Source organism: Stegostoma tigrinum, chromosome 25, assembly GCF_030684315.1.
Source record: "Stegostoma tigrinum isolate sSteTig4 chromosome 25, sSteTig4.hap1, whole genome shotgun sequence".
Classification (NCBI taxonomy): domain Eukaryota; kingdom Metazoa; phylum Chordata; class Chondrichthyes; order Orectolobiformes; family Stegostomatidae; genus Stegostoma; species Stegostoma tigrinum.
The window spans coordinates 26,666,501-26,684,510 of record NC_081378.1 but is presented as its reverse complement, the minus strand read 5'-3'; the positions used below and the strand labels follow the sequence as shown (position 1 = coordinate 26,684,510).

Sequence of the window (18,010 nt, the reverse complement as noted above, 5' to 3'; positions counted from 1 at the left end):
ATACAATGTGCTGTCCATATATTTTCCATTCTCCGGATCATATCAGAGGATCCTAATCTGAGTGGAGGTGATGGGGGAAACACATGAGAAAAGAACACAACTCACCTTTTATGAGCGTATTGATTAGATTAGATTATATTCCCTACAGTGTGGAAACAGGCCCTTCGGCCCAACAAGTCCACACCGTCCTTTGAAGCATCCCACCCAGAACCATGCCCCCATAACCCACACATCCCTGAACACTGCGGGCAATTTAGCATGGCCAATCCACCTAACCTGCACATCTTTGGACTGTGGGAGGAAACCGGAGCATCCGGAGCAAACCCACGCAGACACGGGGAGAATGTGCAAACTCCACACAGACAGTCGCCCGAGGCGGGAATTGAACCCGGATCCCTGGCGCTGTGAGGCTGCAGTGCTAACCACTAAGCCACCGTGCTGTCGTATTGATGTGCTGCATTACATTATAATTGTTGTTTTGAGAGCTGTATCTTTCAGTGTCAATTATGTGTGTAATATTCTATCTTTTGTTGAATGCAATGACCCCCATTGGTACCATGTGTAAGAGTAGATTACACAAGATACCAGAAGCCACTGTAAAGGCATCTTGGTATGAACTTCTTAACAAACCCTGAGATCTCAAATTGTTCTCAAACAGAAAAACTTCAACCACTGCATTCAACAGTACGGTGGCTAGCACAGCTGCCTCACAGCACCAGGGACCTGGGTTTGATTCCACCCTCTGGTGTCTGTCTGGAGTTTGCATGTTCTTCCCGTGTCTGCATGGGTTTCGTCTGGGTGCTCCAGTTTCCTCCTGCAGTCCAAAGATGTGCAAGTTTGGTGGATTGGCCATTCTAAATTTCCCATATTGTTCAGAGATGTGTAGGTCAGGTACATTAGCCATGGGAAATGCAGGGTTACAGGGGTAGGTCAGGGTGGGATGCTCTTCAGACTGTTGCTGTGGACTACATTCTGACAAAGTGTCATTGAATCTGAAACATTAACTCTGATTTTTCTTTTACAGATGCTGCCAGACCTGCTGAGCTTTTCCAGCAATTATGTTTTATGTGGATTTGTTGGGCATAATGGCCTGTTTCCACACTGTAGGGATTCTACAATGGTAGAATGGTGAACATTTTTTGTGAATTCTTCAATACATTTGAGTTTGAATTGATTGGGTTGGTGGTTATAAAATGGAACTGTGTGCATAGGGTCCGAATGTCAATAAGGCCTACTAACATTCAAGAATTCTTGATCTAGCAGCATGCAGGAAATGCACTCCAGAAGGAGACTCATCACAGCTGGCCGATGGGACATCTGTTTTGCTCTGCTAAAACAGTCCAAAACAGACTTTTCATCCTGGATCAACATTAATGTGACAAGTTTAAAAATAACTTTCAGCATCTTGCTAATCTTGCTTTTCTGGCTAGGGTACTATATACAAGACTCCCAGATTTTTATATCAAATTTACATCTCACCAATTGGATGATGAGTAGCGCCAGATGTATGTTCTGTTTGGTCATGGTCCAATTTTCTTTTATGTTTAATCTGCTGCAGTATAGCAGAATTAAATCAGACCCCAAGTTGACTGTTTTAGCAATGAACTTCAACGTTGTTTGGTTGTGAGCAGACACGTAAGCTTTTAATAAATAGTGAAATAACATAACGTAATTTTGGATTGAGCAGGTTACCTGGTATTGCAGATGCAGTTCTGTACCTACACCAAGGTGATGGATGGTATAAGGAATGGTCAAACACAGGTAAGTAGATACTGGTGACATATTGTGAGTCACAGGAGCATGGCTTGGATATTATTGCCTCAAACAATGCTGATTTATTTAAACATTCCTTTAAATTGCCAGGAATTCCTTCAGAACTGCGGTAATCTGACCCTTATCTTCACTTTCTAATTTTGTTAGACTGATGAAATAGTCTTAAACCAGTGAGCAGCATGGTGATTGGTGGAGATCGGGAAGGGGCGGGCATGTGGTAGGATTGGTTGGCCTCCTGAGAGTAGTTTTTACGGACAAAAATGTATTTTTCCAGTAATGTTTTCCAAACATTCCAGGAGAGAATAAAACCCTTGCAGCAGCTTTCAGTGCTCACATCTATTGCTGGCAGTCACCATGATAGGGACAATGAGGCTCTTACTGCTCCTCCCCACGCTCATGTTGGCAGGTTGGAATGTTTTGCTTTTTGTGTGCATGTGTTTGTGATGTGGCTGAACAAGTTACCGAAAAGACAAATTTATCGGTAGCTGCAGGAATTTAACGGGACCTGTGTCATGACAGCGGGGAAGTTTTACTTGCAACATAATATTTTCTGTCGCTTCGAGACTTTTACATGAGTATTAGATGCTCTCGAGTCAGGTAAAACTGGATAAGGAATGACAGCTCCCTGACCTCGAATCGGTGCTTCAGTAATTGTTAATTGCAATGGTCCGATCTTGTAAAGGAACAGTGGCTGTGCAGACATTTAAGAACGGTCTAGAACAAGTACTGTGCAAATCACGCCTTCTATCTTTTCCTCACTCTGCTATGTTATCGGACGTGCTTCTGGTTGACTTGTCCCTCGCACAAAATTTCAAAGGTTCAGGTCCGACTGGAGAATTTCTGCATGAAATACTGATCCCTCGCTTCACAGTCAAACATTGGGCATTTCTGAAAATGTAGAATTTGAGAAACAGAAGCATTTAAATACAAGGGACTGGTTTACTCATTGTACGTAGTGGCAGGGTTACTGTCGCCGTTTTAAAAACGGCTTCCTCTTATGTCGCATTGAGCTTGTTTTGGAAAGGTGGAGTTGAGTAAAGTTACTCTGCTGTGCGTGGAAGTGATTACGCCAAGCAATTGGGAGGTTGGAGTTTTCTTACAAGGGTGACTGACAGAACTTCCGGTCAACATCAATGTTCAAAAGTAAAGCTCCCCCTTGCCCCAGAGGGACAGTCATAGGATGGGTGTAGAATGAAGCTTACTTCAACCCACCTCAATCGTTCAGATGATGTCCTTTTCCTATCCAAAGTGGAGAAAAGCAGGAAAGGGGCATTTAAAACAGTTATATTCCCTTTAACTCTCCTCTTATTGTAAATATTATTTCCTTCACGAAGTAATAATTTAAATTGGAGGCAACCCTGATTAACAGCAAATAGAATGTCTTTTGTTGAGCTGTTTTAACTTGACTGAAGGAATGATCTGTGGTTGAGATGAGAACATCAACAAAGCCTATCGTAGCACTATAGTAATAATTGTGGGGTGACCACCTGTCCTCCTTGAACATGGTTACTGGCAGCTGACGTACAAACAGCTAAAAGCCCAATCAAAAAGAAAGTTGCTTCTCGAAAGTAACTTGCACGATTTTGTAACTCTCTTCTTTATCAGTTGTGATTTCAATTGGTTTAAAATAAATGTAGGTAAAACTAGCATTACCTAAACTGATTGTTCCCTCGTCATTATTTTAGCTACATCAATTCTAAATTTAACATTTGTAGCTTCAGTGATCAACAATTGCTACTGTTTTAATTTTCTGAAGGGAATGTTTATTATTGAATTCATGGTTATTTTGTTGAAATACAGATTTTCCACCCTCACCTATTATAGCTAGTGTTCAGATTCTGAAAGCCATGGCTTGTTTGGTTGTCCTCTAGAGTGCTTGACCTCCAGTGTTCTGACAGTCTGAAATACAACCTAATGATGAAGAGAGGAGATCAACTGTGAGAGAACACAGACTAATTGGAACTGTGCATCAATGGGAAAGACAGCAGCTGTGCCAACTGTGGCTTACCTTAATGTTTCAGATGGAAGCTGTGCTTTATTTGCAAACCTTTTAATTTATTTGCTGATTTTTCTTTTTGTTTATAGTAAGTATGGATTGACAACCAAGAAACAAATTTTCTTGATCATCAGAAGTTACTGCATGAAGACAGGATTGCATATTTACAATTGGAATTTGTTTTGAATACCTAGCAACAACTGCTGTGACTTGTAGCCAGCATGTGAGCTCTCAATGTTGGATACTACGTGTAAATCTCTCACTGGTTACCGCTATTCCTGTCAACCTTGCTAATCATTTCTGTCATGTTCGGACCAGGAACAATGGTGTTGTAATGAGTGCTGATGCCTTTTGAAGTGGTTATGATTAATGAGTATAAAGTAATTAATTACCTCATTCATGCCTATTATACATTGTACTAAAGTAGTGGGAAAATATCCTAATCATCTGGCATTTCCTGAAATCCTGCTTGTATATTATTGCAAGCTGTTGAGTTAGATGTTCAGTCAATATCCCTCTTGTATACCTGAACTTTAAGTTGAAGCAACAAATCATTTGTAAAGTAGTACTGACACTTGGAATTCCACCTTTAACTTTCTGTGGAATCAAAAGTTGTGCCAGAGGACTGAAGGGGTGACCAAATGTGACACCCCACTTCATAACAAAAGGAAACTGGGATGAATTGGGGAAATTTAGAAGACAGTTACTTTTGTTATTGCAAAGTGCCAGAGACTGTTATACAGAATGAAATATTATAAACGCTTTGTGAAATGTGGATAGTCAAATGTGGAAAAATAGGAGCAGGAGCAGGCAGTTCAGCCATTTGAGCCAGCTTTGCCCCTCATTATGATCATGTCTGATCTCTAACCTGTTTGCCTTTTATTACCCCCAATTCTTTGATCCCTTTAGTCCCAAGAGCTATATTCAAGTCCTTCTTGAAATTGTACAATGATTTAGTCTCTGCTGCTGTCTGTGGTAGTGAATTCCACTGGTTCACCACTTTCTGTGTGAAGAAATTTCCCATCTTTCCTGGCCATTAGGAATATCCTTTTCCCAGTCCTGTTAGAATTTTGTAGGTTTCTGAGATGAACTCTTATTCTTCTGAATTCTGGCGAATATAATCCTAAACAATTAGACCCAATCCTAATCAATTCAGCCTCTCCTCATATGTTAGTCCTGCCATCCCAGGAGTCCATCTAGTAAACTTCGCTCCCTCCATGGCAGGAACATCCATCCTCTGAGGAGGCAAAAGCTGAACACACTATTTCATGAGTGGTCTCTGCTCCTGCACTCAAATCCTCTTGCTATGAAGGCCAATGTACCATTTGACTACTTTATCACCTGCTAGATCTGCATGATTACCTTCAGCTGGGTACGATGACACCCAGGTCTCTTTGTGCATTCTTCTGTCTGTTTGTAGCTATTCAGATAATAGTCTGCCATCCTGTTTTGACTACCAAAGTGGATAACCTCACATTGATCCATATTAAACTGCATCTGCCATGGAATTGCCCACTCACTGTTTGTCCAAATCATACTGAAACATTTCACTGTCCTCCTCACAGTTCACGTTCCCACCCAGCTTTATGCCTTTTGAAAATTTGGAGACACTATGTTTAGTCCCCACATCCAAATCGTCTTAATTTTTATTGTGAACAGTCACTGCCTGCTATTTGGAAAAAAGCCGTGTATAAACAAGGGACAAAGGTTTATAATAGTATTATCAGAGATGAGGGATCACAATTATAAAGAAAAGCTTGAGAAGTTGAAGTTCCTTTTTGGTGGAAGAATGTTGGGAGTTATAGACAGGAAGAAAGTGATGATTGGTGAAACTAAGAAGTGTGGTAATTTTGATTACATTCAGCAAGGATGAATAGATTGTGGAATTATTTACCATAAATCTCACTTAAAATACAGTCCATACATTTGTTCTTTTTAATGGGATAATTATTTGAAGGAAACAACTATTACAGGCTATTAGGAGTAAAGGGAACTATGTGTTAGGCTAATTGGTTCATGGGATACTGATTGGGCTGTTATTGTGCTGCATTGAAGAGATTCTTGATGAGCAGTAATGCAGACATTCAAAGTTAAGCTTGCCCTGCGTTTATCGTGCCATTCATTAAGTATTGGTGTAAAGTGGGAAGCCTTGGTTTTAATTTAATTGATTATTTATAGATACTGTTTCCCTTTCTCATCAGTTGATTCAATGACAACAAGAAAAAATGCCCTTCATAATTTTCTGAAGACTTCCGGACATGTATTGATTAAAAAGTCTCTGCAGCAAAAGTCAAAAAGAATGGACAACATTGAACAATGCGCGAAGCGATGTATGAAATACAAAGGATTTGTTTGCAGGTAATTAAATATCAAATTAGATACCATTTGTTTGGCCAATAATTTTGATTCTATTTAGGTGCTTGACATGTTAGGAATACTGTAGGATGGAGGCTGTAATGGTGGATAAGGCTATTGCTTGCTTAATAATTGCTGCCACATTGAGTTTTACTATTTCCAAACTCCTCACCTCATTCTCTCCTTTCAACTGCACAAGGAACATGAAGCATTTCTGATGGCTGTGCTTGGGAAAAATTAAGAGTTATCTACATTAGAAGCCAAAAGCAAGTTTTTACCCTGTAGTTTCTCCTGTCTAGTGACTGGATCCCTGTTTGTGCTGACTTTAGAAATTGGCATCCTGTTCAGTTCAGTGCCATGGGTGGCAACAGTTGCATTATCTGTGGGTCTGTTTTTAAAAAAAAATTAAGGAGCATGAGTGAGGTTTTTCAAAAATCTCTGTTTTCGTGGTGATAATATATTTCAGTGACGAAAAAGAAACTTGCTGCAATGATATGAAGATGTAATGAATTGTCCATTTTTACGCTCTATGCGCCTTTCCTTATGCTGCTTTAATTTGGCAATTTCTAATAATCTAATTCAAAGAGAATCTAGTGAAAAGTAATTTGTAACTTTATGATGAGACTTCATTATTACATGGTGAAGTATGTGAAAATGTGTCCTGTTTAGGTCATGTCTTTTTATGAATAAGTTCATCACATCTACAAGAGGAGAATTAATCAGGCAAAGAATTTGACCTATTGCGCTCTTTCCATCAGCCTTTATATCTCTTCGTGTCAAGCCAAGTATCTGAGCTAATTGCACCCTGATTCTTAATGTTTTATCATCAGCTCTTAGGGATAGGGTATGTTAGAATGTCTGACCTTGTTTGTTTTTATCTTTTTGTGTTCAACTCACTGTGTTTACTATACTGAAGTGAGAATGTCAGCATTCATGCTTTTAACCATTTGACCTGGGCAGTCACTACTTCTGCTCAACCCACAAGCGTGACTGTGACCTTCCAGTTGCTTGCCGTTTTAATTTCCCACCTTCTTCTTACGCTCATATTTCTCTTCTTGGTCTGCTGCGGTGCTCCATTGAGGCCCAGTACAAGCTTGAGGAACAGAACCTCCTTTTTCTCTTTCGTCACATAATTGCCTCTGGGCTCAGTAATTGAGTTCAACTTCATATGCTGAACTCTGTCTTCCATTTTGCTTACTTTAACCAAGTACCAATCTAGCAAGTTTTGAGAAGATTTGTAGCTCAGGTTGAGGTTCTGGATGTGAGTTTGCTCGCTGAGCTGGAAGGTTAGTTTTCAGATGTTTTATCACTTTTTTTTATTTGAAAAAATATACTTTATTCATAGAATGTTTTAGTTTTTGTACATTTATACACCTACCCAGTCATGCAAGCCACTCCGGGTTACCCGGGGGTACGTACACCAGCTAAAGGAAAAAAACAAATCAAAGAAAATACCCCGACAGTCGTCTGCCCGCACAGTCTCCGTTAGCCCCCTGACCAGTTGGGGAAGGCGCCAGCTGGGCCCAGTTACCAGATAGGGCCCTTGTTTCTATTCTGGACGTGGGGTTTCATACCGTGGTCTTTCCCCACCCTGCCTTGGCGGCGGCTGCCCCAAGCTTTAGTGCGTCCCTCAGCACGTAGTCTTGGACCTTGGAGTGCGCCAGTCTGCAACACTCAGTCGGGGTCAGTTCTTTCAGCTGGCAGACCGGCAAGTTGCGGGCAGACCAAAGAGCATCTTTCACTGCATTGATGGTCCTCCAGGCGCAGTTGCTGTTGGTCTCGGTGTGCGTCCCGGGAAACAGCCCGTAGAGCACGGAGTCCCGTGTCACGGAGCTGCTCGGGATGAACCTCGACAAATACCACTGCATCCCCCTCCAGACCTCCTGCTCATAGGCACACTCCAGAAGGAGGTGATAGACAGTCTCATCCCCCCTCCCACAGCCGCCTCGAGGGCAGCATGCGGTGGCGCAGAGATTCCGGGCGTGCATAAAGGATCTCACTGGCAGAGCCCCTCTCACTGCCAGCCAAGCAATGTCCTTGTGCTTGTTTGAGAGTTCTGGCAATGAGGCATTCTGCCAAATGACTTTGGCAGTCTGCATGGGGAACCACATGACGGGATCCACCCTCTCGTTTTCCCAAAGGGTCTCCAGAATACTACGTGCTGACCACTGCCTGACGGCCTTGTGGTCAAAGGTGTTTCCTTTCAAAAATTTCTCCACGATGGACAGGTGGTACAGGACGGTCCAACTACTCGGAGCGTTCCGCGGCAACGAGGCCAGGCCCATCCTTCGCAACACCGGGGACAGGTAGAATCTCCGTAAGTAGTGACACTTGGTGTTTGCGTACAGAGGATCTACGCACAGCTTGATGCAGCCGCACACAAAGGTAGCCATCAGGGCGAGGGTGGCGTTTGGTACATCCTTTCCCCTATTTTCCAGGTCTTTGTACATGGTGTCCCTGCGAACCCAGTCCATCCTCGACCCCCCAAATGAAGTGGAAGATGGCCCGGGTGACTGCAGCGGCGCAGGTCCAGGGAATAGGCCAGGCCTGCGCCACATACAACAGTACCGAAAGCCCCTCGCACCTGACAACCAGGTTCTTGCCCGTGATGGAGAGGGACCGGAGCATCCACCTGCCCAGCTTCTGCTTCATTTTGGTGATACGCTCCTCCCAAGTCTTAGTGCACGCCCCAGCTCCACCGAACCAAACACCCAGCACCTTCAGATAGTCTGTCCTGATGGTGAAAGGGATGAAGGAGCGGTCGTCCCAGTTCCCGAACAACATGACCTCGCTCTTACCCCAATTGACTTTGGTCCCGGAGGCCAGTTCAAACTGGCCGCAGATGTCCAACAGCCTACTCACAGACCGACAATCGGTGCAGAAGATGGCAACATCGTCCATGTACAGGGAGGTCTTGACCTGAAGGCCTCCGCTGCCTGGGATAGTCATGCCCTTCAGGCTCACGTCCTTCCTGATGGATGCGGCGAAGGGCTCCTGCAAGGCTGGAGAGAGCGGGCAGCCCTGCCTGACTCCAGATCTGACGGGAAAACTGTCTGATTCCTACCTGTTGATCAAGACTGTGCTAACGATGTTGGTGTAGAGCAGCCGGATCCAATTGCGGATGCCCTCCCCGAACCCCAATTTGGAGAGGATGTCCCTCATGTAAGCGTGAGAGACCCTGTCGAAGGCCTTCTCCTGGTCCAGGCTGAAGAGGCAGGTGTCCACCCGTCTGTCCTGCACGTAGGCAACCGGAACTCCATCAACAAACACATTGATTTGGAGCCCATCTACCGTCCTCTGAGAAAAAGAACAGGAAATGACATCACCAACACAGGAAATGACATCTCCTACCCAAGGAAACCTAAACAGATAAATAGAAAGCGGGACATAACACCAGTGCTTCTTCGGAGGCTCAGTGATGATGTTATCTAGAATGGTGACGAAATGTCTGAAAACTAACCTTCCAGCTCAGCAAGCAAACTCACATCCAGAAGTACCAATCTGTCTCTTCTTTACATAATTCTACTGTTGCACAGAACTGCCCTTTATTTTTGCCATTGGTGCTTAATGTAGACCGTCTCTTTATAAACTGATCATTGTTATTTAATTTCTCCCATCCTCTGACCCAGCACTGACCTGGCCTTTTTTTTGTATCAGCTGACTCTTCCCTTTATCTCCATCAGTCAAAATGCCGTCACCTTTCCATTTCTATTCACTTCTGAAGAAGTCCTGTTGGGCTTGAAATATTAACTCGGCTTCTGTTTTCATTGATGTGCTGAGGTTTACAAAATTTTCTGTTTCTAATTTAAGCATAATGAAGTGCTGCGTGTATTTATGTGGATGCATTTCCACGTAAGCCCTGCTACCTTTGTATGCTTGGCTCCCAACTTCTTGACATTCTGTAGCAAAGAATTGATACTCCTGTACACCAAATGGAAGATGGCATGTGAGTTTTGGAATTCTCATCACAAACAGCAATGATTTCAATGCAGTATTAGTTATAGCAAGAGTTTGAGTGTGAGATCCAGTGATGCTGTGGAGAGTAGAGTTTGGTGTGGTTAAGGATAGAAAGAAATGTGAAAAGATTTGTGAGGAGTAAGAGAGAAGCTAGGAGAATTATAGAGGAATAAGGGAGTTGAGCCAGGAACACTATGGAGGGGGAACCGTTGGTCAAATGTTCGTTCTTCCAAAATGTATCACCTCAACGCTTCTTCACACTGAGCTTCATCTGCTGCATCCCTGCCCACTCCACCAAATTATCAATAGCATTTTGAAGTTCTGCACTATCTTGCTCACAGTTTAAAATATTTTCAATTAATGAATCCACAATCTTAAATTTCCCCGTGCATTCCAAAATCTAGATCATTTATATTAAGAAAAACCAGGGTCCCAATAGTGAGACCTGGGGAACACCAAAACAAACCTTCTTCTGGCTTGGAAAAAGGTAACCATTGACCATCGCTCTCTGTTCCCTATCCCTCAGTAAATTTTATATCCAAGTTACCACTGAACCTTTTTTGTTCCTTTAGCTAAAACTTTCTTCTTTAGTCTATCGTGTGGCATCTGCACCAAATATCTTTTGGAAGTTCATGTACTGCCCATCAACATCATTATTCTTACCAACTCTATCCTTTACCTCTTCAACTCCAGTGGCTCTGCAATTTCCATAAAGTCTCTTTCTTTGGATTCATTTTATCCATTTCTGGTCCATTTGTAAGCACTAAGTACCAAAAGCTTATTCAGTATATCCTGCTTCTCTATAGAAATCTCCTAGTGATCGAGTTACCACTCTGTTACCATGACCTGAATAACATCTGTTCTGTTAAAGTCAGGTGCAAAATATTCATTGAAGACCTGAGGCATACCCCCTGCCTGCATATGCACATCTCCCTTTTTGGTCCCTAACTGGCCCTACTACTGTGTTCCTACTATGTTTCTAGTTTTCCCTTCTTGTAAGCTGCTGTTGAAGTTAGGCGCATCCACCGCAGAAGTGGGCTACATTTCCAAATCCAAGTTTGATTTTAAAACCTCTGAAAATAGATTTATCCCAAAATGTTGTAAAAGGCACTCGGATAAATTTGAGGCAGTCGAGCAGAGCCAACAAGGTTATTTCAAAAAGAATTCATACTGAACTAATTTATTGGAGTTCTTTTGAAGAAGTAACTTGTTGTTACAGATAATAAAATGTGAGGCTGGATGAACACAGCAGGCCAAGCAGCATCTCAGGAGCACAAAAGCTGACGTTTCGGGCCTAGACCCTTCATCAGAGAGGGGGATGGGGGGAGGGAACTGGAATAAATAGGGAGAGAGGGGGAGGCGGACCGAAGATGGAGAGTAAAGAAGATAGGTGGAGAGGGTGTAGGTAGGGAGGGGATAGGTCAGTCCAGGGAAGACGGACAGGTCAAGGAGGTGGGATGAGGTTAGTAGGTAGCTGGTGGTGCGGCTTGGGGTGGGAGGAAGGGATGGGTGAGAGGAAGAACCGGTTAGGGAGGCAGAGACAGGCTGGACTGGTTTTGGGATGCAGTGGGTGGGGGGGAAGAGCTGGGCTGGTTGTGTGGTGCAGTGGGGGGAGGGGATGCACTGGGCTGGTTTTGGGATGCAGTAGGGGAAGGGGAGATTTTGAAACTGGTGAAGTCCACATTGATACCATATGGCTGCAGGGTTCCCAGGCGGAATATGAGTTGCTGTTCCTGCAACCTTCAGGTGGCATCATTGTGGCAGTGCAGGAGGCCCATGATGGACATGTCATCAAGAGAATGGGAGGGGGAGTGGAAATGGTTTGCGACTGGGAGGTGCAGTTGTTTGTTGCAAACTGAGCGGAGGTGTTCTGCAAAGCGGTCCCCAAGCCTCCGCTTGGTTTCCCCAATGTAGAGGAAGCCGCACCGGGTACAGTGGATGCAGTATACCACATTGGCAGATGTGCAGGTGAACCTCTGCTTAATGTGGAATGTCATCTTGGGGCCTGGGATGGGGGTGAGGGAGGAGGTGTGGGGACAAGTGTAGCATTTCCTGCGGTTGCAGGGGAAGGTGCCGGGTGTGGTGGGGTTGGAGGGCAGTGTGGAGCGAACAAGGGAGTCACGGAGAGAGTGGTCTCTCCGGAAAGCAGACAGGGGAGGGGATGGAAAAATGTCTTGGGTGGTGGGGTCGGATTGTAAATGGCGGAAGTGTCGGAGGATAATGCGTTGTATCCGGAGGTTGGTAGGGTGGTGTGTGAGAACGAGGGGGATCCTCTTGGGGCGGTTGTGGCGGGGGCGGGGTGTGAGGGATGTGTCGTGGGAAATGCGGGAGACGCGGTCAAGGGCGTTCTCGATCACTGTGGGGGGAAAGTTGCGGTCCTTAAAGAACTTGGACATCTGGGATGTGCGGGAGTGGAATGTCTTGTCATGGGAGCAGATGCGGCGGAGGCGGAGGAATTGGGAATAGGGGATGGAATTTTTGCAGGAGGGTGGGTGGGAGGAGGTGTATTCTAGGTAGCTGTGGGAGTCGGTGGGCTTGAAATGGACATCAGTTACAAGCTGGTTGCCTGAGATGGAGACTGAGAGGTCCAGGAAGGTGAGTTCCAGTTCCCTCCCCCCATCCCCCTCTCTGATGAAGGGCCTAGGCCCGAAACGTCAGCTTTTGTGCTCCTGAGATGCTGCTTGGCCTGCTGTGTTCATCCAGCCTCACATTTTATTATCTTGGAATCTCCAGCATCTGCAGTTCCCATTATCTCTGTTGTTACAGATAGTTGGTTTTCCAGTGGTTGTGATGTATTTGGATTTCTAGAAGGCATTGATGAGCTGCCACACCAAAGGTTATTGAGGAAAATAAAAGCTTATGATGTACGGAATAACACATTGGCATGGATAGAAGATTGACTGGTTAATAGGAAGTAGAGAGGAGTAATTAGTGGGTCTTTTTCAGAGTTGGCAGAATGTCATGAGTGTACCACAGGGTTGGTGCTGGGGCCTCAGGTTTTTACAATTTTTATAAATGATTTGGATCAAGGGACGGAAGGTATTGTACTAAAGTTGCTGATGACACAATGGTAGGTATGAAGTTGACATAAGGAAGACATAAGGAGCCTACAAAGGGATTTCGATAGGTTCAGTGACTGAGCAAATGGAGTACGATATGGGAAAGTGTAAGATTGTCCACGTTAGCAGAAAGAATAGAAAAAAAAAGTAGCATCATATTAAATGGTGAGAGGAAGCTGAAAGATTTGGGTGTTCGCATGCATGTATCACTAAAGGTTAGTATGCAACAAGTGATCAGGAAATTTAATAAGAATGTAATTTTTTTTATGCTGAGGAGAATTGTATGCAAGGGGTAGGGAAGTTAACCTTCAGTTATACAGGGCATTGGTGAGACTGCAGATCATGTGTTACATACGGTACTAATCACTAAACTTACAGAAGGATGTTAATGAATTGGAAGTTGTTCAGAAAGGTTTACTAAACCAATAACTGTAATGAACAGGTAACCTGAATAGCATTTCACCAGAAGGCTATGTCTGTATCTTCTGGAGTTTAGAAGAGACGACAGAGGTGATTTGATCAAAACCTACAAATTCTTGAGGCAACTTGACTGGATGGACACTGAAAGGACGTTCCCTTGTGTGGGAAGATCTAGGACTAGGGACAGTTATTTTAAATGGGTGCCACATTATTTTTAAACAGAGATGAGGAAACGCTTTTTTTTCAGGGCTTAGAGCCTATGAAATCACTTCCTAAAACAACATTGGATGCTCATCAGTGATAATGGGAACTCCAGATGCTAGAGAATCCAAGATAACAAAGTGTGGAGCTGGATGAACACAGCAGGTGAAGCAGCATCTCAGGAGCACAAAAGCTGATGTTTTGGGCCGAGACCCTTCATCAGAGACGGGGATGGGGAGAGGGAACTGGAATAAATAGGGAGAGAGGGGGAGGCGGACCGAAGATGGAGAGAAAACAAGGTAGGTAGAGAGGAGAGTATAGGTGAGGAGGTAGGGAGGGGATTGGTCAATCCAGGGAAGACGGACAGGTCAAGGAGGTGGGATGAGGTGGTAGGTAGGAAATGGAGGTGCGACTTGAGGTGGGAGGAAGGGATGGGTGAGAGGAATAACAGGTTAGGGAAGCAGAGACAGGCTGGGCTGGTTTTGGGATGCAGTGGGGGGAGGGGACGAGCTGGGCTGGTTTTGTGGTGCAGCGGGGGGAGGGGGACGAACTGGGCTGGTTTTGGGATGCGGTGGGGGAAGGGGAGATTTTGAAGCTTGTGAAGTCCACGTTGATACCATTGGGCTGCAGGGTTCCCAAGCGGAATATGAGTTGCTGTTCCTGCAACCTTCGGGTGGCAGCATTGTGGCACTGCAGGAGACCCGTGATGGACATGTCATCTGAGGAATGGGAGGGGGTGTTGAAATGGTTCGCGACTGGGAGGTGCAGTTGTTTGTTGCGAACTGAGCAGAGGTGTTCTGCAAAGCGGTCCCCAAGCCTCCGCTTGGTTTCCCCAATGTAGAGGAAGCCACACCGGGTACAATGGATACAATATTCTACATTGACAGATGTGCAGGTGAACATCTGCTTGATATGGAAGGTCATCTTGGGGCCTGGGATGGGGGTGAGGGAGGTGGTGTGGGGGCAAGTGTAGCACTTCCTGCGGTTACAGGGGAAGGTGCCGGGTGTGGTGGGGTTGGAGGGGAGTGTGGAGCGGACAAGGGAGTCACGGAGAGAGTGGTCTCTCCGGAAGGCAGATAAGGGTGGTGTTGGAAAAATAGCTTGGGTCATCCTCCGCTTCCGCCATCTACAATCTGACCCCACCACCCAACCTATTTTTCCATCCCCACCCTTCTCTGCCTTCCGGAGAGACCACTCTCTCCGTGACTCCCTTGTCCGCTCCACGCTCCCCTCCAACCCCACCGCACCCGGCACCTTCCCCTGCAACCGCAGGAAGTACTACACTTGCCCCCACACCTCCTCCCTCACACCTATCCCAGGCCCCAAGATGACCTTCCATATCAAGCAGATGTTCATCTGCCAATATGGTACATTGTATCCCTTGTACCCGGTGTGGCTTCCTCTACATTGGGGAAACCAAGCGGACGCTTGGGGACCGCTTTGCAGAACACCTCCGCTCGGTTCGCAATAAACAACTGCACGTCCCAGTCGCAAACCATTTCCACTCCCCCTCCCATTCTTTAGATGACATGTCCATCATTGGCCTCCTGCAGTGCTACAATGATACCACCTGAAGGTTGCAGGAAAAACAACTCATATTCCGCTTGGGAACCCTGCAGCCCAATGGTATCAATGTGGACTTCACCAGCTTCAAAATCTCCCCTTCCCCCACTGCATCCCTAAACCAGCCCAGCTCGTCCCCTCCCCCCCCCCCACTGCATATCAAAACCAGTCCAGCCTGTCTCTGCTTCCCTACCCTGTTCTTCCTCTCGCCCATCCCTTCCTCCCACCTCAAGCCGCACCTCCATTTTCTACCTGCTAACCTCATCCCACCTCCTTGACCTGTCCATCTTCCCTGGACTGACCAATCCCCTCCCTGCCTCCTCACCTGTACTCTCCTCTCTACCTATCTTGTTTTCTCTCCATCTTTGGTCCGCCTCCCCCTCTCTCCCTATTTATTCCAGTTCCCTCTCCCCATCCCCCTCTCTGATGAAGGGTCTCGGCCCGAAACGTCAGCTTTTGTGCTCCTGAGATGCTGCTTGGCCTGCTGTGTTCATCCAGCTCCACACTTTGTTATCTTGGATTCTCTTCAAATATTTTTAAGGCAGATTTGAATAGATGCTTGGTTACTAAGGTGATGTAAGATAATTGGAGATATGGAGGATTGTAGAGTTGAGATTAAAATTAATCATTGAATGGTAGAGCAGGCTTAGAGGATTGAGTGGCCGACATTTGTTCCTTGTTCATATGTTTGTGGTACAGTAGTTAACGTCTTCATAAACTTTCAGAAAAATACATTCAAAATGTTGTCTGAGCATGTATTTGTGTTTTAAAAGTCAGTCTCTCCGAAAAGTTAGAGGTCAGTCTGCTTGTCAAGTCCACACTGGATCTCTTTAGTATAATCCAAATCAGTCTCGTACTCCCCGAAAAAAAAATTAGTGTCTGAAGTTTCTTTGAAGACCCACAAAGGAGTGCAGTGAATATCAACTCCCAATGGTGATTGCTTCATTCTGGAGGAAGTCCAGTTTTGTAGGTGGGGCTGTACATTGTGGAATACTTTTAAAAATTAGTGCAAAGGATTGTAGAAGCTAAAACTCCAGGTAAATGTAAATTGGATGATTTTGCAATCTTTCACAATAGTTTCACGAGTTTTTTTTTGGGAAACTATGTCACTCCCAATTAAACTTGACCAAATTGGCACCACATCCACAAACATCCATTCCCTCCATCACTTGACACTCGGTAGTGGCGGTGTGTACTCTCTCCAAAATGCACTGCAGAATTTCGCCGCAAATTACTTAGATAGCACTTTCCAAACCCATGACCATGTCTATCTCAAAGTAGAAGTGCTGCAGTTACTTCGGAATGCCACCACCTTCAAGTCCCCCTCCAAGCCATGCTTCATCCTGATTTGGAAATATATAATGGTCCCATCGGGGTTTTTCGGCTAAAATCTTAGAAATCCCTCCCTACCAGCACTGTGGGTCCAACTACAGTAGTTCAAGAAGGCAGCTCGCCTCCAAGTTCTCAAGGGCAACTAAGGATGGGCAACAAATGCCAACTTGCTTGGCAATGTCCATATCCCATGAGTGATTAAAAATGAAATAAATTATTTATCCTAGCATCTTTTGTTACTGTGTGTTTATTAACCTGTGCATCCTGAATCTGTTTTAAGAGAGATCTATTATTTTGTGCAGCTATAAAACATAGGAGCATACGTGCTTAACTTATTACAAATGTTCATATTTCTGAATGAAACTTGTCTGGTACAGTTTTACCCAAAGCATTCAGCCTAACTTGTGCTTGCTTTCTCCCCAGGGCCTTTTATTTTGGTAAAAGTGAGAAGCGGTGTCACTGGCTATCGTTTAACAGCAAAACGAAAGGGGTGAAAGGAAAACTGGACGAAGCATTTGATCTTTACGAGAGAAAAGGTAAAAGGAAAAATTGCGTAACTTTCTGATGTGCTAATTTGAATGTTGTTGGCATTTCTGGTTCAGCTGCAATTTGAAAGGAGGTTAAACGTACCTAGAATTTCTGACTCTAGCGTGCTGTCCTGTTTACAGATCCCTCAGTGTGGACATGTGAATTTAGACTTTGGCAGATTATCTCAGCAAGTAACAATGCTTGGAAGTAGCTAATTATTGGCATATCAAATCTTGTGGCATCTGAGGAATCATTCCAAGTTACCTCTTGTAGCCTAACAGTTTTTTCAGTGGATTTGAAGTCCATTATTTTTCCGTTTTAAGATCATTTGCAGATCTTGAGCAGTATTTGGCTTCAGATAACTCCCATGGAACTGAATTATTTGTGGCCAATCTTCTAACTTGTTATTTGCAAAGCAATGGGTATGGGGAATAGAACAAGTTGAATTTAAACAGAAGGAATAGAAGTGGATGTCATAACAGGTTTCTTTGTTTATACCCTTATGGGCTGTAGACATTGCAGGCTCAGCCAGCACTTAATGGCCATCCCTAGGTACCCTTGAGAAGGTGATGATGAACTGCCTTGTTGCGCTGCTGCCATTTGGCGTAGTTAGGGAGGGAAGTCCAGGATTTTTGTCCCAGTGACGCTGAAGGAAGAATGATATGTTTTCAAGCCAGGGAGATGGAGACGAATTTGCAGGTGGTGCCCTTATCCTTCTATTTGGAAGTGGCTGTGGGTTTGGAAGGTTCTGTTAAGGAGTCTTGGTGAATTGTTATCGTACAGATTGTAGCTGGGGCACACTGCTGCTTTCTGTGACAGTGGTGGG

General features: G+C 44.7%; 1 protein-coding gene across 1 annotated transcript in view; it reads left to right on the top strand.

The window, feature by feature from the left end:
• The first annotated feature begins 2,068 nt into the window (after nucleotides 1-2,068).
• LOC125463417 (hepatocyte growth factor-like) overlaps nucleotides 2,069-18,010 on the top strand; it is a 54,624-nt gene continuing 38,682 nt past the window's right edge. The window contains exons 1-3 of the mRNA XM_059654604.1: nucleotides 2,069-2,179; nucleotides 5,971-6,127; nucleotides 17,080-17,192. Coding sequence (XP_059510587.1) covers nucleotides 2,128-2,179; nucleotides 5,971-6,127; nucleotides 17,080-17,192 — 322 coding nt within the window. The 5' untranslated portion in view covers nucleotides 2,069-2,127. The remainder of the gene's footprint in view (nucleotides 2,180-5,970; nucleotides 6,128-17,079; nucleotides 17,193-18,010) is intronic.